This window comes from Microcebus murinus, chromosome 7 (assembly GCF_040939455.1).
Source record: "Microcebus murinus isolate Inina chromosome 7, M.murinus_Inina_mat1.0, whole genome shotgun sequence".
In the NCBI taxonomy this organism is placed as follows: Eukaryota; Metazoa; Chordata; class Mammalia; order Primates; family Cheirogaleidae; genus Microcebus; species Microcebus murinus.
Window position 1 is genome coordinate 98225011 of NC_134110.1, and position 25711 is coordinate 98250721.

The 25711-nt window shown below is 44.9% G+C and overlaps 1 protein-coding gene across 2 annotated transcripts in view; it reads left to right on the forward strand.

The window, feature by feature from the left end:
* The first annotated feature begins 692 nt into the window (after nucleotides 1-692).
* Nucleotides 693-25711, forward strand: part of RGS20 (regulator of G protein signaling 20) — an 88072-nt gene continuing 63053 nt past the window's right edge. Inside the window, exons 1-3 of one of the 2 annotated variants that reach the window (XM_012751779.3) lie at nucleotides 693-857; nucleotides 6679-6686; nucleotides 17011-17335. In XM_012751779.3, the coding sequence (XP_012607233.1) occupies nucleotides 693-857; nucleotides 6679-6686; nucleotides 17011-17335 (498 nt within the window). Of the gene's footprint in view, nucleotides 858-6678; nucleotides 6687-17010; nucleotides 17336-18574; nucleotides 18738-25711 lie in introns of those variants that run through there. The other variant, XM_012751769.3, reaches the window with a different exon arrangement.

A 25711-nucleotide genomic window follows, 5' to 3' on the forward strand; every position in this document is an offset into this window, starting at 1 on the left:
TCTACTTGTCAATTACACAGTCCAAGATTGCCAAGTACCTATCACACACCACTAATGCAGAAGTTTTTCCAAGCAATCTATTTAATTTTATCATTATATACTAAGCTGTATATCACTTGGATCATTCCTTTCTGTTTTAAGATTGCATTTAAATCAAAAATACATGACAGGTATAGTGGCTAGTGCTTGTAATCCCAGCACTTTAAGAGGCTGAGATGGCAACATAGTGAGATCTCGTCTCTACAGAAAAATTTCTTTAAAAATTAGCCAGGTGTGGTGGCGCGTGCCTGTAGTCTCAGCGACTTCAGACGCTGAGGCAGGAGGATCACTTGAGCTCAGGAGTTTGAGGCTGCAATGAGCACTCCAGCCTGGGCAACAGAGAAAGACCTTGTCTACAAATAAATAAATAAGGGATACTTTCTACCTTTAGAGGGCACTCATAACATACAGTACTTACACATTCACAATAAGCAGCTCTACCAGGAATAGAACATTAAAGACCTGTGGATAAGCTACTGATCTGCAAAACAGATAATCCTTTTCCTTGGATTAGTGTAACTTTCCAGGGAGGTCCCCAGCAAACTCAGGAGATGGCCCAGCATTAGCCAAAGGAAGAGACACAGAGCAGACCCCATGTGAATGTTGGTAGAAACCAGGCAACAGGATTCATTTAGTGCCTTCATCGTAAAAACATGCCCATGCTTTCCCAAGATGACCAAGAGTGCCTCCAGAAACATGCCTCCCGGCCGTCTATGTGGACACAATTCCTGCTCCTGTTTAGGGCTGAGAGATACAATGCAAACATTCGCCAAACCCCAGAAAATGAAGGGGACCCCAACGATGCACCTGATGTCAAGGTAAGACGATCTCCACAATCCATGATTCTTTCTTGACAAGAGAAAGGCTTAATCCAGAAAGAATACAAAACCATGAGCAAGCTTTAGTGCCGTCATTCGCATATATTAATGTTTTATCAAAAATATTTTCAAGCCAACCCCAAGGGAAATATAAAACCTTGATGATAATTACCGTATAGATCCAGTTTTCTCTAACCTGAACAGCTTCACATTATCAAAACAAATGCTTACTCATTGCTTTTTTTGTTACTTTGCTTATTTCAGGACATGTTTTAAAAAGCAGTAGATGTCTATATGAAAAAAGAAAAAAAAATCATTCTCCAAGGTCTATATGAAAAAAAATAAAAATAAAAATAAAAATAAAAATAAAAAGCAGTAGACATAGATTTTATAGCTATCGGTATTCGCCCTTGGATGTTTTTCTCTGATATAAATATTATATCCCATGTACTAATAAAAGAAAGAGAAAAAGTATAGACTGATTCCTACAAAAATTCCAAGAGAAAAAATTGATAAACTAATGTAAGATGATAAGAACATTAAGGAGCTAAGGGCTGTTTTTTCTAAAATCACAGTGTCCTAAGGTGAATTTTCTAAGCATAAGTTTCTATTAATAGGTAATAACATTATTTCTCTAAAGAGTGACAGTTTTCCTGCTCAGTGTCATGTGTATCTTTGAAGAGTGTACAGTTTAAGTCTGCAAATCCTCTTAGCTATTAATAGAACTATCTCTTAAAAGGTTATTAGGTATGGGAGATGGGCATGTGTTAATGTCTAACAAACAATGAGCAGACTCAGAATTTAATGTTGTAAAATCCTACTACAGCAAACCTACCCAAATACCTTAACCCTAAAAAATTCATCTCTTCCTGTGCCATGTCTCATATCCTGATAATAATCATTTATTTGCAAATTCCCTGTTTAATTTGCTAGTTGTCCCCTTTTTCCTGATATTATTTTAACCAATTGGCACAACTGGAAGAAAAGTTTTATAGAAAAAAAGGTCAATAAGAAGTTTTTTCTGTAGAAATGTACTGACCTTTGCTTTTGAGCTTTCAGACATATGTGAACAAATAACACATGAGTTTCCACACCCCCATTATCATCTAAGAACTAGGAGTTTAAGACACTAGTATGAAATAGGACATAGTGGCCAGGAGTCCTTAATTAATGGACATCTAAATGTAGGAAACACACACCAAATATATTTCTAAAATGTAGAATTTGGAGGTTACTCTGAGGAAATAGCAACAACAACAGCAAATATATATTTATGTTGTAAAAGTACGAACATTGTGTATGTATGTTGTATATGTCTGTATTTATGTACATACACACATAAACATAATTTGAAATGTATAACTGTCTTGGGAGGTATGCTATAAGTAGAATCACAGGCAAATGCAATGGAGAAGTGTTTAAGCATCAGCAGTTCACCTGCCCACAGCATCCAAGAACAGGCCGCACGCGCCGGCACCAGGTAGCCTGAGCTGCTGTCCTGACCTCAATAACCAGCGTAAACAGGTCCAGGCCTGTACAGCAGTAGGAGAGAGTAAAAGGAAGTTTCCAGTTGGGATGTTACTGGCTCCTTTACTTGGTTTTTTTTTTTTTTTTTTTAATTTATATTCCATCTAAATACAGAAAGAAGACATATCCCTCTTCTAACAAATACAAGGATGGTAGTACTCAATTCATTTTGATTCTACAAATACCATGGAATCCTCACTAACTTCAAAACTTCAGGCTAGGTGCTGCAGGGAATAAAGAGAAAGAAAGATATGCTACTTCCTCTCTAGAGACTCACAACATATTGGCAAAGACAAACATGCTAACGTATTATTTACATGAACTCATGTCGATAATATGGGATGCCTATGTAATTACTGTACATTCTTTCAATCAGTAAGGCAGTAAGAAATTAGGAATAGAATATGATCAGTATGGGTAAGATGACTGAAAAAGGCCTAATGGAAGAATGGAAGGAGTGAAATCAAGATAGACATGAAATAATGTTTAAGAATATATAGATGCAGAAAGAGGGGACATGGGCTAAAATGTGTCTAGATGTCCAGGGGCCAATGAGAAACCCTCAAAAATTCCTCAAACTATGCCTCACACCTTACACAAAAAGTAATTCCAAATGAATCATGGGCTTAAATGTACAACTATTTGTAAAACTATACAACTTTTAAGAAAGAGTGGGAGAAAATCTTTGTGACCTAGGGCTGGGCAAAGAGTACTTAGACAACAAAAGCATGATCCATTAGAAAAAAATCAATAAATTAGACCTCATCAGAATTTTAAAACTTTTCCTCTGCCAAAGACACTATTTAAAGGATGAAAGACTAGCTACAAACTGCAAGTAAATACTTGCAAACCTGTGACCCTAGCACTTCGGGAGGCTGAGGCAGGAGGATCGCTTGAGCCCAGGAGTTTGAGGTTGCAGTGAGCTATGATGATGTCACTGCACTCCAGCCTGGAGGACAGACCCTGTCTCCAAAAAAGAAGATAAAATAAAATAAAATAACTGAAAAAAGGAAGTTTAAGATGAAGCAAATACGTTGAAAGGATAATAGTTTAAACCATGTAGTGACAATTGGAATACTTTCAAATATTCAAGAATAAGACCCAAATCATGGGCTACATAAGTTATTTGATTTGATATCAACTATATAAAAGGGTTTTTTTTAACAAGAATATATTTTTCTTATATGATTTTGAATTCTAAACACTAGAAATTATAATGATTTGTTTTCAAGTGATAGATCATTCCAAGGACTTTTATCAAAATAAGACTGTAAATGAACTAAAATATTGTAAACATAGTCTTAATGCATTTTTGTAACTCTGTTTAAATTGCATATGACTAGAAGACAAAAAGAAATAGCAGGGAAGCAGGAGGCTAGCAGCTCAGAAACTTCAGCCCAGGAATTTGTGGAAGATGCTGGAAGACAGCATAACACCAACCAGCACCTTCTAATCACAGCATCTCCATGTTCTCATTTCACATTCCCAGGAGAGAGAATCTGGCACAGTATGAATGTGATCTACCTCTGGATCCATTATTCCTGGCCATTCTGTAGGTCATGAAACAATTGTAAGGAGTTTTCCAGCACGTGTTTTGAGCAACTACAACTTTGAACCAGCTTATGGGATTCCTAAATTAATCATGACACTTGAAGTAGACAGCCCTGGTTTGGTTGTTTGAGTTCAGGCATTTTTATACCTATCATTCACAAGCTTTATAATCACACCTCAGAGATAAATGCATTTACCTTCTTTGATTATCTCCCATTCCCACCACCAGATATTTTGCAAAGTATCTGTGATGGCTCCCATAAAACTAAAGTCTGGAGTCACTAGACCCCCAGCCTCTGGGGGACCCTTTCTGCTCTCCTGCTTGAGCCAGGCCAGCTGACCCTGTATGGATCAACTCAGTCCTAACAACACATGAATAAGGCAAGGGAGGATCCCTTAGGCAGCAGGCCCATTAGACCCAGCCAAACTGGGAGGTAAGAGAAGCTCACCTCCCTCCACACACACAACCCCCTCACCTTAGGCCTTTCCCCAACATCCCCAGGCATACCTGAAGCATCTGATTCTCTTATTCTGGCCTGGTTCCTCCCTTTAGGACAAGAAATAAAGTTTAATTTCATATGCACTTAGACATAAGGGAATTAATATACTGCTCCTGCTCATGAAATCTATAAGGCATGCTCATATTAGAGCCACAAGAATGAACTCCTAGAGGCTTACAGTTTGGGACGATTTCCAGCCCCTCTTCAGAAGCCACACACTGGTCTAAAATCCAACAGCGATGACACTGGCTTCTGCAGGTTACAGAGAAGGTGCGGCGTTCCTGTGTTCTCCCTTCACTCCAAACCTCCTCCTTTTCATGCAATCTTGGCCAAAAGCCAGGTTAGAATTCTGTTTGGTTCATCCATCAGAAGTGGGCTGATTTTTAGATATATGAAATCACTCAGAGGAGGAAAACAATGTTGCCTTTGGGTTTTAGGAAATCAGGGGACCAGAAGGCTCCCTGTATTTTCAAATTCTTTCCTCCCTGAGTCAAGATTCAGAGCTCATGCTCTCTTCTCTGTGCCTCACGCCCAGATGCAATAAATATTCCAAGGAGCCCAAGAGGGAGATAGGCTCTTCTTTCCTAATACTCTTTAAAAGCAAGGAGTGGGAGAATGGTGAATGCTGACATCTGCTGGAAATCCAAGCATTGCAACATTTCCCATAGGAAAAATTTGAAGCTCAATTGTAACTAAGTTTGATTACTTGAAGACATCCTTTTTCACCAAGTGAAAAAGCTCAATAATATGCATCCTTTGGCTGACACAGGTACAAACTGCCACCAAGCAGGATAATGACATAAAGGGCAATGTCTTTGAAATGTCAAGAGCTGGTTTTTCACTTAAGGTCTAAGTTGGATTTCATTCTCTGAGTCTCGCTTTTTAACATCTATAAAATCAAGACAATAATACCTCTCACACATGATTTCAATGAGTTGTTTTGAAAAAGATCAAATGAGATAATGCATTTAAAAATACTGGCAAGCTACAAAGATGCAGGCTTTTTAAAAAATCAGATACTCTTTTTTTTTTTTTTAAGCCTGCATCTGTGAGCTCAGGTTCCCACTAGTCCTGTGCTGCCATCCTGGGACCCCCTGGAACCCTATGTGCTTGGTTTGTAGCCAGTTTCTCCCACAGTAGCTGTTAACCTAGTTATCTCCATCTAAAGATGGGCCTTGCACTTACTGAGCACATAGTGTGAGCCCAGTTAGTACTGATTGGCCAACTGATTAGTAAATAGAAGTGCATTATCTCACTACTTCATTCCCGCTGTGTGGAGAAAAACCATACTCAGAGAGAGCAGTTATTTCTTGACCTCTTCGAGCTACATATGCCCTGAAAGAAATTAACAACAGTTATTAATCCTGAATGGCCCCCCAAATGGGTAATTGCATAGTAGTGCCAATGTCCGACTTCCCCAAGAGAAACATTCCTTTTAAAATGCCAAGCAAAGCAGTTCAATTCAGTTGTGTCCAACTCAAAGAAATCAATGACTGCTAACAAGTTCTCCCGGCAGCCAGGCAGGAAGAGGGAAAAAGGCATAGAAGGACAGCCTGCGCGGCCTGGGTGAGGAGCCTCACACAATGCCCAGCTTATTAAGGACTACTGGAAAAGCTACAAAGCCCAGGCCCCCTTCTCGAGCCCTGACACAAATTGTCCGCTTTGGACAGGACAATGTCTTCCCTTGTTCTTGCCGTCTCCTTTGTTGACTGTCAGGCCCACTAGTGTGAAATTGGGAGATCCGTCCGCAGGACTTGCGGACAAATGGAGCATTTCCTCTGGCATGCAGCATTCTGAGTCCCTTCTTAACAAACCTTAGACCTTCCAGGTTTGCTCACGCTGTTGTGACAGCTTCTATCTCATAGTCTCTCACCTATTACAATTGAAGAAGAAATGAGACACATCGTTTAGAATTTAAAATTGCATCTATTAAAAATCTTTTTATTATAAAAAGTAAAACATATATATACATGTAAAGAAAAATACTACAATAAAACCCTATGTGCCAATCACCCAGGTTCAACAGTTATCAAGTAAAGTCATTTCAAAGTTCATTCACTTAACAGATATTCATGAAATACATGTTATATCCCAGTACTGCATAGGGTTTTGAGACACAGGTCCAAATAGGGCAAAGTACTGAGGCTCAGACAGCTCAGAGTCTAACAAGAAAACAGACTCTCACAATGCAGAGCAGTCTGTGCTATGAGAAAGCGTTACAGGCAAGTAACCCAACTCGGGAGAGCTTCCCTAAGGAAACTGCATCTAAGCTGGGACTGGCAGGATAAATGGGAGATTGCCCTGGGAGAGAAGAGAGGAGCAGATTGGAAGGGGGAGTGATTCAGGCAAAGGGAGCAGTGGATGCAAAATCCCAAGAATGAGAGTGAACAAGATTTGAGGAACTGAAGGAACATTAATACAACTGGTGCTTCAAGTACAAGGAAATTGTAGTGAGAATGGGTAGACAGAGTACAGGTCAGCGAATCACGAAAGGTCTTCAGTGCAATATGAAGTTGCTTCGAGTTCATCCTGCAGAGAAATGAAGAGCCCCTGAGAGATTAAAGGGAGGGAAGTAACATAACCACACTCACCTTTTAGAAAGATCACTTGTCCACAGGGTGGGGAAGAGGTTACAGTGGTCAGAGGTGCTGTGTATGAGCAAAGGCAGGAACTGCTTTGGATATATCCAACGTCACGAGAGAAACCTGTGGTTGGTTCTCCACTTCCTGACTGTGCACTCCTCCTCCACCTACGGCTTTTCCACTGCCCTTTCAGTATCTAAAATACTGTTCCCTGGTTTTAGGTAAATCAGATCATTATGGAAGCTACATTATCCATTTAGAACCTCAGAGAACTAACCAATTTAGTCAGGAGGGTGGAGAAGTAGCAGCCAGGACACTAACCTATCCAGTATCTATAAAACTGAAGTCAGTAATTCAATCTCCAGTGTAGGTTTGTAAGCATGGAATTAGTAATTAGTCATGGACTTTACATTACTTACTAAGAATTACTATGTGAAGAATGAAAAATTAGAATTTTGGTCCAAGACAATGAATGTTGTCAAAGATACTTAATTCTTAATTACACCTAGAAACTATCATAGGCACTGGGGAAATATGAATCAATAATGTCAGTGTCATAGATTACAGTCATCAGCAGCAGTAAACAATGACTGTGTCTCCTGGGTGTGGTGTCAAGAAGCATCACAGTCAGGAGGCAGAAGTTGGTGGGACAGTTCTGCCCCTTACTAATTCTAACAGAAATCATCTAACCCCACTGGTCTACAGTTTATTCAATGAATAGCTGGGGAGAGGGGTAGGAATTAGTGTAACATATATGGGAAATTTTATAAATATCTATACCTCAGGGTAAAAAGTGTCAATTATTTTTATGATAAAGGTAAGAATGCCAAGTATAGTGGGGCTATTTTAGGGTTCTGCCTCGTATTCTCTAGGAGTGGCTTGTTTGGTAAAAAAATATATAGATGTAGATACACATACTAAATTTTTAAAATCATAAACCTCCATGAAAAGAAAACATAGTTTAGACAAATGCAATTTTTAGGAACTAGAGATCCCAGATAAACATCACTAAAGCTTTGAAAATGAGTTTTAAATTTTTCTTTTCCATTTTCTGATATTGCATTTAATAGTTCCCTTCCTGGTCTCTGAAGATTTAGAATGCTACAGAAGAAAAATCATAGGCTTTATTTTATTTCATGTTGGTTTTTCCTTTTAATGAGCCAACACCTAAGAAAAGTGGAGAGAAAGCCCAGGTAGATCTTGAAACCTTAGGACTTTGGCACAGGGACCCTTAGTATTCCTGCCATTTAAATTTTTTTAGGTAATTTGCATTTATATATTAGAGTATTCAAAACAAGAATAGCACAGCCTTAAGGTTGTGAGCTAATATGATGCATGGTTACAACACATGGGCAGGATAGAGTCCCACCCCCTGCTGCTGACACCCAAAATTTGGTTGGGATGTCAAGACTGGTGAGGCTTCACACACCACTGGAGCATAGAAAAGTTTGTTGGTCACATAAGGAAGCCTCTGAGGAGGGTGTGGCAGGATCCCAGGCAAGTCCAAAAATGGCTGAGAGAACAGAGAAAGAAGCATGGCTTGGAGTTCATGGTGGGGCTGAGCTGAGTGTTCTCCTTTGTAAGGGCCAGACTCTCATGGTTTGAACTTCCTGCAGGTGCTGCCAAAGGAGGGAGTCCCTGGCCTTTTGCCTTAGTTTACCCAGATGTGGGGCAAAAGGGGCAGGGGCAGTGGCAGGGACTAAAGGCTGCCAATGGTCAAACATGAAAAACAATTCAGACTCTGTGTTACAGACTCTTTATGACAATACTATGGAGAATAAAGTGTACACAGTACACTCCATCCCACCCATTGCCAACTCCCCTTCCCCGATCCAAGGCAACCACTCTTCACTCTTATCAACTTCTACGCATCCTCCCAGAGGGTATCTATGTACACACACACACCCCTCATTCATTTTACTAAAGATTAATGAGTTAGAAACCAGATAGACCAGGGTTTGCTTACATTCCTTCAAACCAGCTCTGCTATTGTCTGGATATGACTCCTTGGTTATTTTACCTTTCTGAGTCTCTGAAGGCTTTACAGTCCTCTGTAAAATGCAGATGGAACTACTACCTGCTGGGATTTATTATAAAGAATAAATGACATACTGCACGAACAGTGTCGGGACGGTACTAGTTGGTACTAAGTGGTGTCCCTTTTATCTTGTTTTCCTCCAACTTCTTTGGCTGCTCTTTATCAGCCTCATTTGCAAATTCCCTTTCCTTTATTGACTCTGAAATATTAGGAATTTCCTAATTTTTCCACTTTGGCCTTTTAATCTCCTCCCCTAACTCATTGTCCCTAGATGTTCTTGGCTGTGTCAGCGGCTTCGAAACAGCTTTATGGGTTGTGGTTCCACTCAGCTTTGCCTGCTGCAGCCCACACGTCAGTGTACAAATGTCTACTAAATGTCTAGATTTAAATGTCTAGTAGACACTTCAAAATTAGCAATATGTCTTCATCTTTCCCCAAGCTCTTCTTTTCTTAAGTTTTCTATCTTAGTAAATGGCCCTATTATCCACCCAGTTCAAACCCAGAAACGTGGAGGCATAATCCTTGACCTTGTTTTCGTCCTCATTTCACACCTCCAGTCAATCCCCAAATTTTGCCACACTGCTCAAAATTATCTCTTGATCTGTTTAATTACCTCCACCCCATTGAACACTTTCTAGATCAAGTCATGATCATTTCTCAAAAAATTATTGCAACAGCCTCCTCCCTGGTCCCCCTTCCAGTCATGCTGGAGAGGACAGAGAGACCTTTCCAAAATACACACGTGATCCTGTTAACTTCCTGATTAAATTTTGTCAGTGGATCTCCATTTCTACCTGTATCTGGTTCAAACTCCTTAAGTAGATGCAATCTCTCTCTTTCTCCCTCTCTCTTTTTCTCCTGGTCTCTAGGGATCTTACCCAATTCCAATGGCTTTAAATACCATTTTATGCTAATGATTCCGAATTTCATCTCCTAGACTCCTACCCAGACCTCTCTACCCTGAACTCAATCCCTTTTACAACAGCCTACCTGACATCTCCATCTGAATGACTCATAGGCATCTCAGAAATGTGTCTTTACCAGGATTCCTGATTTCCCTCCCCCAGCCTGCCTCATTTCATCAAGCCACTTAACTGCTCAAGTCAAAAAAAGAAAAAAACCACCTAGAGATTATCCTTAATTACCTTTTTCTCAGCCTGTACATCCAATTCATCTGTAATTCTGTTAATTCTATCTCTAAAACTTATATTAATATCAAATCTGTCCATTTCTTTGTATTCTTATTCCCATTACCTACCTGTCCAAGTCATCTTCTCACTTATTCCTATCCTTGCCCCCCATTCACTCTAATACACAGTAGCCAAAGGAGTCTTTTTTAAAAAAAGTATAAATCAGATCATCTGTCTCTTGTTTAAAACCTATCAGTGACTTCCCATTGCTTTTAAAATAAAATCCAAAATCCTTACCATGACTTGCTTGTCTCATTCAGGATATACAGACTCTTACTACCTCTCATTCACCACACCATGAGTGCAGGTCATTTTCTTTCTCACTCTTTGTATCTCAAGTATCTAGGAGAGTGCCTAGTACACAGAATAAATGTTTGTGGAAAGAATGAATAAGTGAGTGGCTCACAAGCCCCCTCTTCATCTGTTCCTGCTTTAGCTCTTCTCTCTCTACTCCTCCACCTCATGACCTATGTTCTACCATATGCCAGAAGTAGAATGAAACTAGGCAAGTCTCTCTTACAAACACTGAGTGATGGCAGAGAGATCAAAGTGAGAGAATTCCAGGAGATATGTGAAAACTCAATGGCAGAATTCAGAATGATTAACTCAGTCCTGGATGGACTTCTCTAGGCTCTTCTCAGCTCATACTTTAAAAGGTTTCCAGGGGGTAAACTCACAACTAATGGACAGGGTGAGCATTGTAGAGGGGAAGGGCATGCCTCTAATCCTCGTTCGAGTGAGGGAAAGATGTAAAATATAACCAAAATATTTGTATCCTCATAATATCCTGAAATAAAAAAATTTTTTTTTTTTTTTTCTTTCCCACCCCCAAAAAAAAATTTTTAAAAAGGGTTTCCAGAGCATTTTTTAAGTTTTAGTAAAATATAAATGACATAAAATTCATTATTTTTACTATTTTAAGCATACAAGTCAGTGGCATTAAACACATTCATAATGTTTTGCAACTGTCACCATCTCCAGAACGTTTTTTTCTTCCCAAACAAGGATTCTGTATCCATCAAACAATAATTCTCCCTTCTTCCCTCCTGCAAGCCACTGTTTACCTTTACAATCTACTTTTTATCTCTATGAATTTGGCTATTCTTGAGAACTCATATAAATGGAATCATACAATATTTTTCTTTTTGTGTCTGGCATCTTTTACTTAACATAATATTTTCAAAGTTTGTCCATGTTGTAGAATGTCTCAAAGTTGTATCACTTTTATGGCTGAATAATATTTGAGTTTGTTTCTAATTCATTTGTCCAACAAATATTAATGAAGTATTTTATTAAGGGCCAAGCACTGCTCTAGGCTCTCTGGAGATAGCAATGAACAAAACAGATAAAACTACTACTTCTTACATATACACAAGTGAATACATAGTATGTTAAATGGTGACAACTGCTATGGAAAAAAAAATATTGCAGAGACTTTGTAGCTTTGTAGGAAGCAGAGATCTTAGAGGGAAGGTGGGACTATTAATATAGTACCTTGAGGGCTGTGTAAGGATTTGGGATTTTACTCTAAGAAGAGAAGTCAATAGAAAGTTTGGAGGTGGGTGCAAGGGCTCATGCTTGCAATCCTAGCCAAGTTGGGAGGATTGCTTGAGGTCAGGAGTTCAAGGCCAGCCTGGGCAACATAGCAAGACCCCATTTGTACAAATAATTTTTAAAAATTAGCCAGGTGTTGTGGCACACACCTGTAGTCCTAGTTACTTGAAAGGCTGAGCTTGGAGGATTGCTTGAGCCCAGGATTTGGAGGTTTCAGTGAGCTATGATCATGTCACTGAATTCCAGTCTGAGTCTGGGTGAGAGAGTGAGACACTGTCTCCAAAAAAAAAAAAAGTCTGGAACTGCAGCGTGACATAGTCTGACCGATGCTTTTAAGGAAGACTTTGGCTTCAGTTTTGAGACTAGACTGTAATAGGAAGTATGGCAAAGGGGCAGTAGAAGACCAGTTGGGGAGTTATATTAACCAAGGTTCCCCCAAAACTAGAACCAATAGAGCATGTATATTTAAGTGTGTGTGTGTGTGTGTGTGTGTGTGTGTGTGAGAGAGAGAGAGAGAGAGAGACAGAGAGAGAGACAGAGAGAGACAGAGAGAGAGACAGAGAGAGAGAGAGAGAGAGAGAGATGGAGAGAGATTACTTAAAGGAACTGGTTCATGCAATTGTAGAAGCTAACCAGTCCAAAATCTGTAGAGCAAGCCAGCAAGGTGAAAATCCAAGTAAGAGTGGATGGTACAGTCTTGAGTCTGAAATCCATGGGACTGGACAGGCAGGGTGGAAACTCAGGCAGGATTTCTATGTTGCAGTCTTGAGGCCAAATTCCTTCTGAGACAGAATCTGTTCAATGCTTCCTTTTAGCTTCTGGCAGTTTGCTGGCAATATTTGGCATTCCTTGGCTTATACATGCATTACCCTAATTCCTGCCTTCATGTTTGCATGGCATTCTCCCTGTGCACATGTCTGTGTCCAAATTTTCTTTTTTTTTATAAGAACACCATTCATACTGAAGTAGCATGGCCTTCATCTTAATAACTACATCTGCAACAACTCTATTTTCAAATAAGGTCATATTCTGAGGTACTAATCCCCAATATATATAATATATTTATGGTGTGCAAGTCAACCTATGACACAGGGTAATACTTGTGAATGTAAGAAGCTGTTGGATTTGATAAGAGAGCATAAAAAAATTGAGGGTTGGGGATATTCCAGTGTTTTTGACCTGAACAGAAATAATCAAGTTGCCATTTAGTGAGATGGCAAAGACTATAGCAGAAGGCTTGGAGGGGAAAATCAAGAGTTCATTTTGGGATATAATAAGTTTTCAAATAAAGCCTCATTTCCTACCCTAAGCCCTTCTCTTGGTTAGCAATACCACTGGGGAGGGCAGGCAGAAGACTCAGTTATCTTGGCAAAAGCAGGGCAGACAGAGCCTTTAAATATTTCCCTTGCCAGATGTACATGTCATCTAAGGAGCTCTCATTTCTGGTCCATTCCCAGCCCCTCCTTTCTCATTATCATTGCCTCTAGTACATCTTTTTATGACATCTCCACATAAGCCCTACGCATAAATAGATTTTAAAAGTTATTAAAAGAATGGATGGCCATGTGCAGTGGCTCACACCTGTAATCCTAACACTCTGGGAGTCTGAGGCAGGAGGATTGCTTGAGTTCAAGAGTTCAAGACCAGCATGAGCAAGAGTGAGACCTGGTCTCTACTAAAAATAGAAACACTAGCTGGGCATGGTAGTGTGTACCTGTAGTCCCAGCTACTTGGGAGACTGAGGCAAGAGGATCACTTGAGCCCAAGAGTTTGATGAAGTCAGAACTAATTATTAGCTGCAGAAATATTCTTTTTAACAGTTGTACTTTCACTAGGAACATTGAGATTCTAAATGAACCTTAATAATAGAACATGTTATTAATAGCTAGGTTGGCCTCAAATTAATATTAACTTGTGACTCCAACAGCCATGACCTATTTGGCTTATTTATTAATATAATGCCACCTTCCAATCTGCATGATTTATAGGCAGTGCAGGAGAAGATTTGCTTTTATAGTTCTTGAGAACTGTCAGCTAGATTCTTAGATACAAGTGGAAGAACCATGTCTCCAAATATCATAAAGTAAAATGTATAATATGGTTAAACTACAGCAAAGTGGAATTTTTAAGATTAAAGTTCAGGAGAAAGTAGGTCATTTCATGAAATTAAATCTAACTTCAAACCCCATTATAACACTTAATTTTAATTCTAAAGGTCTGTAGAAATTTTTGGTAACAAGAGTAGTTTATTCTGCGTTGCATGTTCCCTTTGTTAAATGTACTATTTAGGTGTGAAGGAAAATCTTCAATTTGCCTTTGAAAAGGATGAGACACTGTTAATATTGATTTGGGATGTGGTGATTTTCTAGTCTGCATAAAGGCTCTCTAGTCACTGTTCAACGGCCAACATGACTAACAGGGAAGTGGCCATTTGATCAGAATAAAGTATTCCCTAAGGCTTCTGGATCCCTCAGAAAGGTCCAGTGCTCTCAGGAATACAGGTTCCATGATGATTCCACCCTGTGGTTCATGTTAGTGAAACTCTGAGACTGTCATTTAGAATCTGGCCTAAAAGGAAGACAGGGTCTCTGGCATTTGGCACCCGCACCCCAGGCAGCCAAACTTCTTTGCTCAGATAACCTCTGAGGTCAAATTTCTGAGCTACCTTGATAACTCCGTGGCTCTATCCTTGCCAAGCCAAAGGAAGTCGATGGATTGATTCCAGCACCCCACACCTTTCGTGCTTCACAGCCACCCCCTCATCACTGCCCGTCCCACCCCGGCTGGGTGTGACTGCATTCAGCAGGCCCCAGAGCCAGAACTGGCGGGCAGGGCAGGCAGCCCATCAGGAGCCCCGCGTGGAGAAGGGCAAACAGTGACTGTCTCCAGAGGAGCCAAGGATCCCGAGCTTTGTTTTTCTGAAATCGGACTTGGGACTTTTATTCTGCCTGAACATTTTTCATCACTGCCCTCACAAGAGTCTCTGTCTTGAAGCACAGGACCGAAGCGAAATGCCTAATGAAGCGTGTCCGAGGAAGGGGCCTGCAAGTGACTCGGGAAGAGGGGCTGGGGCGAGGCGAGAAAGAAGGGTCAAGTTACATGTTCCCACATTCTCACAAAACCATGTGAAAACTAGCTAGAGATGGCAAATTCTGGGAAAGGCCCTGGGAACCTTTCCTTTGTTCGGCCCCTCAGACTTGGGCGTGTGTCACAGGAGTGTGCCAGGCACTCAATTTCAGCACTTTTGGCTTTGTTCAAGTCCTTGTGTGAGGTCGGGAATGTCATGGGTGGGCCCAGTCAGGTATAGGTGGCCGGAGCTGGGGCTCCTTGGCTTAGGGTCTCTCTGTGGCGGTTCCTGCCCACAGAGCAGGCTTGGCGCCGCCAGCTCCCACTCCCACTGCAGCCCGAGGGGGCGTCCCCTGCTCCCCTCCCCGCAAGACCAAGGCTCCTGGGCTCTGTTGCTGGGCACCAAGGCCAGCTAAGAGTGTTTTCCAAATCGCCCATTTCCCCACCTCAAGTGAGTTGTTGGCACTTCTCCAGAAGCCTCCCAGCTCCCAGCTCCAGCCCCGAAAATAAATGCACTTTGCCAAAAAGTGGAGGAGGAGAGGAGCATCTGAACAAGGAGAACGAAAATACCAGAACGACCCCATTCTCCAGGAAAACGTAATGAGGGGAAGTGAAACAGTATGAACTTACTCGGAAATGCAAGCCGAGTTCAACTCGCACAAGCGCATACAAATGACCCAAAGACAAATCAGCCTGAGCTCTCGACAGCTTCCCACAAGGGCCTCATGAATGAGAATGGGTTGCTAGGTTTCCTCCCTCCCTCCCGACGATCGCTTCCCACAAGACTTCCACGGGGAAAGAAAACACGCCAGGGCTGGTGACTGCAGGGCAGGGAACCGCGCCAGGCCCACGCGGCCGCCCGCGACCGCTCCCGCCTTCAGGACCCTGGAGAGCGGCCGCCGCGCCCCGGACCCACGCCCAGCCCCTCGCGCGCGCTCCCCTCCCACACTTCGCCACCCTGGCACTGTTATTCGCTGCTCCCTGCCTCCACCTTCATTTTTTCTTGGCAACCGCCACTCTTGTTTTTCACACACAGATTAAATTGTTTTTTGTTTTGCTTGATGCTTGAGGGGGGTGTTTGGATTGGCCGAGTTAGGTTCCGGTTTGCAACTACACTCAACGTTAGTGCACCAAGAAGCCCTGAGAGGTCTCAAAGATGAGAGCCTGAACAAGGCAGGTGACTTTAAAAAGCCACTGAGTTCAATTCCTTTACTTTATAAATGAAGCACATGAACTCAAAGAATAAAGAGATATTCCTAAGGCTAGTCGTCAAGTTGGTGGTAAAGCTGAGTCTAGAACTCTGTGCTCCTGATTTATAAACCAATGCTTCCCTCCACTTTCCACTACCACCACCTAAGCAACAACCGGAAGGTGGAAGGGCCTGTGTTCTCTAGAATGAAATGGAACCTGTGGAGTGCGGATAGGGGGTCTACAGGGTGTTCACTTGTAGTGACAGCCCCAACATGGAGTACTGGTCTCTCACTCCGCCCAGCAGATCCAAAGCCCGATCGGCTACTCCCTTTCTCCAACGAGCCTGAGGTGGGATTGGGACCCCTCAGCCTTCCTCAGCCACTATCTGAGTCTTCCCTAGACAGCTATCCCAATGGCTCTGGTAGCCAAGTCCAGCTCTGCGCCTCTGGCAGGTAGAATCCTAGGCACTTGGGAGGTGGGAAAGGACAGGTGGGACAAAGGAGGGTCAGAGGAGGGAGGGGAAGAGCAAGAGTTGCAAATGTGAACTAAGAGATTTTCATCTAGATACTAAAGAACCAAGAGATGTAAACACAGACTCTTCCACATACTGCATCTCACATTTACCGTGCACACGAATCCCCTAGGAATGTTAACATCAGATTCTGATGCAGTAGGGTGGGATGGGGCCTGAGATTCTCTATTTCCAACCGGCTTCCAGGTGTTCGTGACGCTGCTGGTCTACCGACCACAGGAGTTAAGAAAAAAGGGAGTGGGACCAGGAAAGAGGGTGAAGAGTCTAACCATAGGCCTTTCCTTGTGCTCTCACGGATACTCTCTCAGAGCCTTAAAGCAACGCCTCAGAGCGCCGTAGCAAACAGCCCATCAAAGTGGCTGGGCGCCGCAGTAACGGTGTGCTGGTTTTGTCTCTTCCCCGCCCCGTCCTCCCGCCGCCGGCCCCGCACAGCTCCCAGACTCGCCCGCCGCCCCGGAGCTGCTCGGCCTCCTTCCTAGCCCGCTCTCCAGCCTCGCGCGGAGCTTCTCTCACCTCCTCCGGCGCCCCCCTCCTGAGGCCGCCCGGCGGCGCCCGGACTTCTCCCCCCTGCGTCCCGCCCTGCCGGCCGCCTGGCTCCCGCGCGGGCGCGAGCAGCTGCCGGGCCGCCTCTCGCTCCTGCTGGGGGCAACGCTGGCGCTGCCCGGCCGACTCCCGGGGGGCACCCCGCTGACGCCCGCCGAGCCCCGGGAAGAGGACGCCAGCGCCCGGCAGAAGTCGCCCATGCCCGTGAGTACCGTGCCTTCACCACGCCCCGCACCCGGCCTCGCCGGGACGCCAGCCTCTCCCGCTTCCTCCTACCCCCACAGACCCAGCCGCCCCGGGCAGCAGCGGGGTGGCGGGAAGGTCGGCACAGGGCTGGGCACACCCGAGGAAAGGGCGCCGGCAGCTCCCCAGCACCGCCCCTCCCCGGGAAGGCACTCTAGCCACTTTTCCAGGGCCCGGTCCCTCTCGCGGGGCGCGGGCGCGGGCGGGAGCCCTCACTCTTCCCCAGGCTGCTTTTCAAACTCTGCGCGCGTCGCTCTCCGCCTCCTCCTCCAGCCTCCCCCAGACGCGCCTCCGCGGCTCCTGGCGCTCGCCCTCCCACTCCTCTGCCCTCGCCGCAGCAAGGGAGGAAATGACGTGATGTTATTTTGGTGTCAGGTCAGTTCGCAGCTTCAGGTTAGCCCTCCGAGCCCCGGCGCACTGCCCCGGCGGCCCCGCCGCGGCCCACGCCCGGGGTACAGCGCGGGCCGCGGGGACAGGCGCGCTGCGCGCCTGCAGAGCTGGGCTGCTGGGTTCCTCCGCAGCCCGGTCTACACCGCCCCGGACTCTGGAGTCCCTGGAGGAGGAGGGGACGGAGAGAGGCTGCCGAGGGTCTCGGTTACCCATCCCGTAACCTCCTCGCTTGCCGGGTGCGGCCGCCGGGCTCCCGCGGCTGGGAGAGGGCGAGGACCCCTTTCCTGCGCGGGAAAACCGGAGGCGGAGGCTGCGCCTGGTGGGGCGGGGGCTGAGCTCAGAGACGCGCCTGGGGGCCGGGGAGAAGGTAGGGGGCTGCCCTCTGGAGGCGGGGCAGAACACTGGCTTGACTCGGGGGCCTGAGAGCCCCCTCCGCGCACGCCCCCACCCCAGCTCCTCCCTTCCGCTCCCTCCATTCACAAGGTCCGAGCTCGCAGCTCCGCAAGTTCGAGTCTCTCTCGGCCCCCGCGCGCCCAGGCGCGGTGATGACCGAGGGGCTCTGCAGACGCCCTCAGCTTTGGCCTGGCTTCGCACCCACACTCTCGGTACTTCCTAACCCGGGCCAGAGGAGTGGGGCTGCGGCCTGCGCGTGGGTCGCGCTCGCGTGGGGCCTCGGGGGTTCCCCAGCCCAGCCGCGGTGTAGTGCGCCGCCGCGGGCGGGAGGCGACACCCGGGATTGCCCAGGCGAGTGAGGAGGCGTGAGGGGGCGGGGAGGAGGCAGAGCCGGGGGAGGAAGAGGGAGGAGAAGGCGCGAGCGACGACGGGGGAAAGCCTAGGCGAGCAATCTCGGCGTAGTAAAGGCAGCGCTCGGCTTTGTAATAGGAATAAGGCGCACGCGGCACGCATGCGCATGGGCGACGGAGGCGAGCCGGCCGGAGATTTCCCCGCGGCCGGCGGGGTGGACGGTGGGGTCGTGAGTATCCCGCTTCCTCAGCACCTCCTCCTTCCCCGGACTCGCCGAGGCCTCGGGCCGGGCAGCGGCGGGAGCCGGCGCGGCGTGCATGCCCGGGGACCTCCGACTCCAGTAGTCGCTGTGGCCGCCGGAGCGGTGCCGGTCGGTCGCTCCCTCCGGGGGCCCAGCCCCTCCGGTAGTCGGTGCCTGTTTGGGGGCGGGTGTGGGCTCAGGGTGTGTCTGTGTCCTAAGGGGGCGTCGAACCCCCTGGGTCAGTTGTTGCCGGGTCCGCCGGGGCGTCCGCGATGCCACCTCCGTGGGAGGGGGATTGTGACTGGGTGGGGGAAACCTGAAATTCCCGTTGCCCACCCGAAGACGCGTATTCTGGAAGCTGCGGGCGAGCGGAAGCGTCGGCGTTCTCCGTGCATGCGGGGAAGCCCTGAGGACCGGCCGGACGCCCGAGGCGGGCGGTTCGAGCGCAGGTGGGAGGGAAAATCGACGCGCCGGGACGCGCGGTGCCTCCCTTTCGGAGAAGTGCGGCCCAGGTGAGGCCCGGAGGAGCAGGGCCGGGAAGTGGGTGTCCCGCACGTGGACCCTGGAGAGGCCGAGTGGGAGTCGCTGTTTACCCAGAGCCTCTCTTCGCCTGCTTGAAAACCGAATGGGCAGAATTGTCCCCCGCCCTTTGCCTGTGCCAGGGCGGTTGAGGTGCGGGCGCCGTGGGGATTTCCTTGAACCGTCCGGGAGCTTGCTCCTCCACACTCTGGGAGCTGCGCTTGGGAAGTTGGAATGAGTCTGGGCGCCCGGGCTGCAGACTTGGACGGGGTCGGTGGGGTGGAGAGGCGTTGGAGGGGACGGTCTGTGTGCGGGGCAGCGTTGCGCGAGTGGACAGGTTAGGGACCTTTAAGGGGGCGGCTCTCCTGGACGGGGTGGGCTGCTGGGAGTCTCCATGCAAGGCGACCTTCCCCGACCCAGCTCTAGCGGAGGAACAGTGCGGGTGGGGGCTTGGGAGAAGCAGCTCGCCAGGCCGGGGTGGGTGTTGGGGTGAAAGTGTGTGCGTCGCTGCTGGAGAAGTGGGGGAGGGAGAGGGCAGGCTTTGGAGGGGATCGCTGTGTGCTGCAGCACCCCTCCCCCGCGCTTGTGAGGGAGTGTGTGGAGGGAGAGCCTTGGGAGAGGAGGTGCGTGGGGACCGTGATGGGTCCTGAGCTTTCGGGACTTGCCAGCATCGAAGAAAAACCCGGGCGAGTGGCTTGGGCCAGCAGCGACCCCAGCAGCAGGCGGGGGCTGTGGTGAAGTGCTCAGGGCCAGGCGAGGGGGACCCCGGGGAGAGCAGCTGCTGCCCCTGCGCCGCCGGTGGTGGACTGGGGAAGTGAACGTGGTGGTACGAGATTTCTCTGTGGAAGGAAGAGAGTGCTAGAAGGAAATCTTGATTTCCTTTCCTTCTCAGAATTTGACAGGCCAATCGTTCCTTGTTGACTCCACTCCACCCCCACTCCCAGCTTCCTGGCTGCGGTTCGCTAGTTGTAGGTGTAGCAACCCGAGCCAGCACCTTCCACTCCAGCAGGAGCCTCTTCCCCACTAGCTAGCCACAGTCACCTGCCCACAGGGCCTGCGCATTGCCCCCGAGTGTGGGGAGCAGGGAGCTTCCGCGTCAACCTTCAGTCACCCTCCTGGGGTCAGCGCCTCTACTCCCAGGCACAGGTGGCAGGGCCCTTGTATAGCTTGGCTTCATTTCTAGTGGTTCCAGAGAATGGACTTGACTAAACAAATGTCCAAGTTCTGGAAATGTCTGACTTCCTCCCAGGCTTGATAAGGACATTTGTAATGAAATTAATGAAATCTAAGTTCTTAGGCACACCCATGATGGCCATTTACTATTTTTGTTGAAACAGTTTTGCTCAAAGTCTAATTTTCTGTTGGCTTTCATCCTGTTTATCTTCTGTTCATTAAGTGGCACCTTTTGTATCACATATTAGTAACCCAGGTGAGAGGCAATATTGCCTATTAGGTAAGAGCCTTGAGCTCTGTAACCGTCTGGGTTCAAAGCCGAACCTAGCTGTGGGACCTTAGACTAGTTACTTAATCTTGTGCCTCAGTTTTATCATCTGTAAAATGGGAGTAATAAAAGTACATACCTCATACAGTAGCTGCCAGCATTCAATAAATTAATAGAGGCTGGGCTCAGTGGCTCACGTCTGTAATCCTAGCACTCTGGGAGACTGAGGTGGGAGGGCCGCTCAAGGTCAGGAATTCGAGACCAGCCTGAGCAAGAAGCAAGACCCAGTCTCTACTAAAAATAGAAAGGAATTAATTGGCCAACTAAAAATACATAGAAAAAATTAGCCAGGCATGGTGGCACATGCCTATAGTCCCAGCTACTCAGGAGGCTGAGGCAGGAGGTTCGCTTGAGCCTAGGAGATTGAGGTTGCTGTGAACGAGGCTGATGCCACGGCACTCTAGCCCGGGCAACAGAGTGAGACTCTGTCTCAGAAAAACAAAACAAAAAAATACATAAATGAATACAGTTCTTGTGACTGGATGGATGGCACATACCAAGCAAAAACTATTCTTACTGTTACTATATTGATGCTAAATTGGCTAAGTAGACTTCAAAATATAAAAAAGTTCAGGAACAAAATGCTATAATACAAAGAGTACACATGATGAAATAGATATTCATCCTTAAAATTAGAAAAAGTGAATTTTATTTAAGAAAATCTGGAAACTTACCTTAGGAACTAGAAGTGCTAAGCTTTGTGAGATCACCTGAAATATTTTTTTTTTTTTTTTTTTTTTTTTTTTTTTTTTTTTTGAGACAGAGTCTCGCTTTGTTGTCCAGGCTAGAGTGAGTGCCGTGGCGTCAGCCTAGCTCACAGCAACCTCAAACTCCTGGGCTCGAGCGATCCTTCTGCCTCAGCCTCCCAAGTAGCTGGGACTACAGGCATGCGCCACCATGCCCGGCTAATTTTTTATGTATATATATCAGTTGGCCAATTAATTTCTTTCTATTTATAGTAGAGACGGGGTCTCGCTCTTGCTCAGGCTGGTTTTGAACTCCTGACCTTGAGCAATCCGCCCGCCTCGGCCTCCCAAGAGCTAGGATTACAGGCGTGAGCCACCGCGCCCGGCCCACCTGAAATATTTTAGCTAAAATACCCTTTATATGAAAAATAAAGAATGATGAAAATCAGATTACTTATTCTAATGCCTTCATTTTACAAACGAGGAAACATTCAGAGAGATTAAGGGTCTGCACCAGAGATCTCTAGCTAATTAGGAGTCAAGATAGAATTGGCATTAGAGCTTCTGCCTTGCTCCCCAGAGCTCTCACACACCCCGCCGATTTCCTGTTCACCACAGATTTGTGAACCTTTAATAAACAAGAAACCAGAAGGTATATATAAGGAAAAAACATACAAGCATGTGTTATCTCCTGCACCAAGAAAGACCAGGCAGTAATGTCATGGCAGCTTTGTCATGGTCCCTCACATGATAAGACGTGACCACAAGACCTGCACCAGGTAAGGTGAGGTCACAGATCAAGTTAGAGGTAGAGCCAGCATTAGAACTTAAGGCCCTACTTGGGTATACATTTGATTGCATGTTCTCTTATAACAGTTTTATATTAGAAATCATTTTTGAGCTTTTCTTGAATGCTTAAAATCTCTTTCCTGCTGGTTTTGAAGGTCTTTTTTTATAAGAAAGCCTTTTAGGAAAGGCCTTCGGAATGACGCAGAAGGTGATTTTATTATACCAGATTTTTGTGGACTAGCAAGAGTAAAAGAGAAAAAAGCTTTCTTATTTTAATGCAATTGCCTATTACTGGCTTCATTCCAGGCACTGGAATATCAATTCCTAAAACCCTGTACTGTCCTTTCATTTCTGCATGTGGCAGTCTTAATGACATTTGCCTTTCACGGGTGGATACAGATTGTGGCTTAAAAGTCCAGTCCTCACCTCACATGAACAGTTTAAGAATTATATGGCAGAGCCTTTCAAGCGAGCATATGGTCTTACAATTATTTATAGGAATGGTGTGTCTTTCTGGGAAGGTACTTCTAGGAATTATGCCTGCATGGTTGAAAAAGGAAACCATGGTTTTCTCCTGCACACTGAATATTTTACTCTCTTTTTATATTAACCTGGAGAAATCCCTTCTGGAAATAGCCTACTCTTGACTCTGCATCTCAGGATACCTACTACATGTTCTTAGACAGAAACACAGGGCATTAAGCAGGGAGTGACTTTGCAGCATGCTCCCAAGCCAGTTTGGCAGAACTGAGTTTTGAAATCACATGTGCCAAGTCAGGTCCCAATATGATTATATGTGAATTACTCTCCAGTTGGGAATATTTCAGATTGGTTTTCAGTGCTCCACCAGGTGACTCACAATGTGAGCTTCTATTCAAATAAGTACAGTGTCAGTCAGCAACTAATAGGGTTCACTCTGAGTCAGAGCTTAGCATTTAATACAGTAAGTGTGAGTCATACCCAGCACCATCTGAGATGGTCTCCAAATGTTACCTTGAGCAGCTAACTGGAGAGTTAAGACAACGTTGCATGGGGTGAGTCAGTTCACAGTACAATTGAATGGGCTCTTGTTGAGGCCATTCATAATAAAGTTTGATATGAATGAGTGCTCAAGGTAATATTATATGATTATGAATTTGTAGAATAGATTACCTTGATTCTAATCCAGCTGATTAGATTCTATCAATTTGCATAGGGAATCATTTGTGAAATATAAGTAATATGCTCTGTTGCCCAACAGTGATATTTTACGTGACTTATTTCAATAGTTATTAAAGCCAGTTGACCTTTCTGGTTTGGGAATGCTCAGTTTCTAGTTGTTAATTAACATTACTACATATTAGTATTTGGATTTTAGTTAGAGACATCTCATGCAGAGTTATCCAATAATTTGACTTCTCGAGGTGCTGGGTTGTACAATGTACACTTCTGTCCAACAGTGAAGTAGAGGAGAGCACCCTGCTGTCTGGTTGCCTCTATTTATGCCACTGTCACCTATGAAGCTAGCTGAACAGTAGTTGTCCAAAGCTAGAACACAAGTTTGTGTTGCTGCTCTAAGACTAGCAACATTCATGCTTCTAACCTTTCTAGGACTGTCTGGTTAGAATCAACACAGGTTTATATAGCTGTTACATTTATGCAAAGACAGAAAAGGAATTATGCAACCTATTCCTTACCCCACCCTTGTAAGTGACTTTTATGTCTCAGGATGGGGTGATAATGAGACTTAAGGGACTAATAGATTTCTTAATTTGTGTAATGTCATGTTGATCATTAGCAGCAAGAAGTTTTTATCCTTGGAACCAAGATTAGACTACTATTAAAAAGTACATGTATATTTTTCTCTATTCATCTTCTGATGGCTCCAAGAGAATATCACATGTTTGGGCTCTACTGTATACATTTATTGTGTTTTTGCAAATATTCATTTCTAGTGATTTCCCAGATGCCAATCATATATCTCCTGCTATATAGAAAGGTATAGATACTTTGCATTTAATGGGACTTTACACAATGTAAAGAGCTGAATCTTCCTGACTTACTGTAAAGCCTAACAAATTCAGCTGGTTAGGACTCTTATAAATTAGACTAATTATAAAACTGAAACAAAGTGTCTACATAAGTTTGCTAGGTTTTAGTGAGGAGCTGTTAGGTATTTTTGTGAGGCCTGTGATAGCTTTTAACTTTGTTTACTTGAGTTGTAACTTAAAGGGTGCATATCTTAAGAGTATAGCTTAATGAACTGTGCGTAAGTATTACCCCATGGAACTGCCATCTAGATGAGTGTTTCTCAGCCTCAGAACTATTGAATTTTTGGTTGAATAACTCTTTATCGTGGAGGGCTGTCGAGTGCATTGTAGGATGATTAGCAACATCCCTGACCTCTACCCACGGGATGCCAGTAGCACCCTTCCCTAGATGTAATAACCAAAAATGTCCCTTGACACATTGCCAAATGTCCCCTGAGGGCAAAATCACTCACCACTGCTCTACATCAAGATACAGGATATTTTCAGCCCTCCCCAGAAACTCCCATCTTGCTTCCTCCCAGTCAGTACTCCACAGGTAACCAATTTTATAACCTCTCTCACCATAAATCAGTTGTGCCTGTTTTTGAACTTTCACATGGAATTATATAGTACGTAATCTTTGCATCTGGTTCTTTAGCTCAGCATTATGTTCTTGAGATTCACCCATTGTTGTTGCATATATTGTTATTTTTCAATGTTACGCCATGTTCCATGTGTGAGTACACCACAGTGTATTTATCCATTCCACTGCTGAAGGAATTTGAGTTGTTTCCAGTATGGGTCTATTATGAATAATCCTGATATGAACATGCTCATTCATGTCTTTTGATGAACTTATTTCCATTAGGTATACGCTTAACATCAAAATTGCTGAATAATAGGTCCAGTATATGTTTAGCTTTAGTAGATACTCCAAACTGTTTTTACATTCCAAATCAATTTATACCCCCACCAGCAAAGTATGTGTGGCTTCACATCCTTGCCAGTACTTAGTATTGTCTACTCACTTAATTTTAGTCATTCTGGTGGCTGTGTAGTCATTCTGGTATATCATTGTGGTTTTAATTATATTTCCCTGGTTAGTAATGATATTGTTTACCTTTTCATATGGTTTTTAGCCATTTGTGTATCTTCCATTGAAAATTGCCTCTACATCTACAAGTCTTTGGCCCATTTTCCTATTTTGCCATTGGTATTATATTATTGATTTGTAGGAGTTCTTTATATATTCTGGACAGGCTGTCTGTCAAAAATACGTGTGTGTGTCTCTATGTGTGTGCATGTATTATGTATCTCTTCCTCCAGTCTGTCACTTGTCTTTACACTCTCATTTCATTATCTTTGACTTCCATAGTTTCTGTTGAAAAGTCATGCTTTTGAATATAATTTGCCTACGTGTGGTTTTCTTTGTATTTATTCTTTTTTTTGGATTTATGG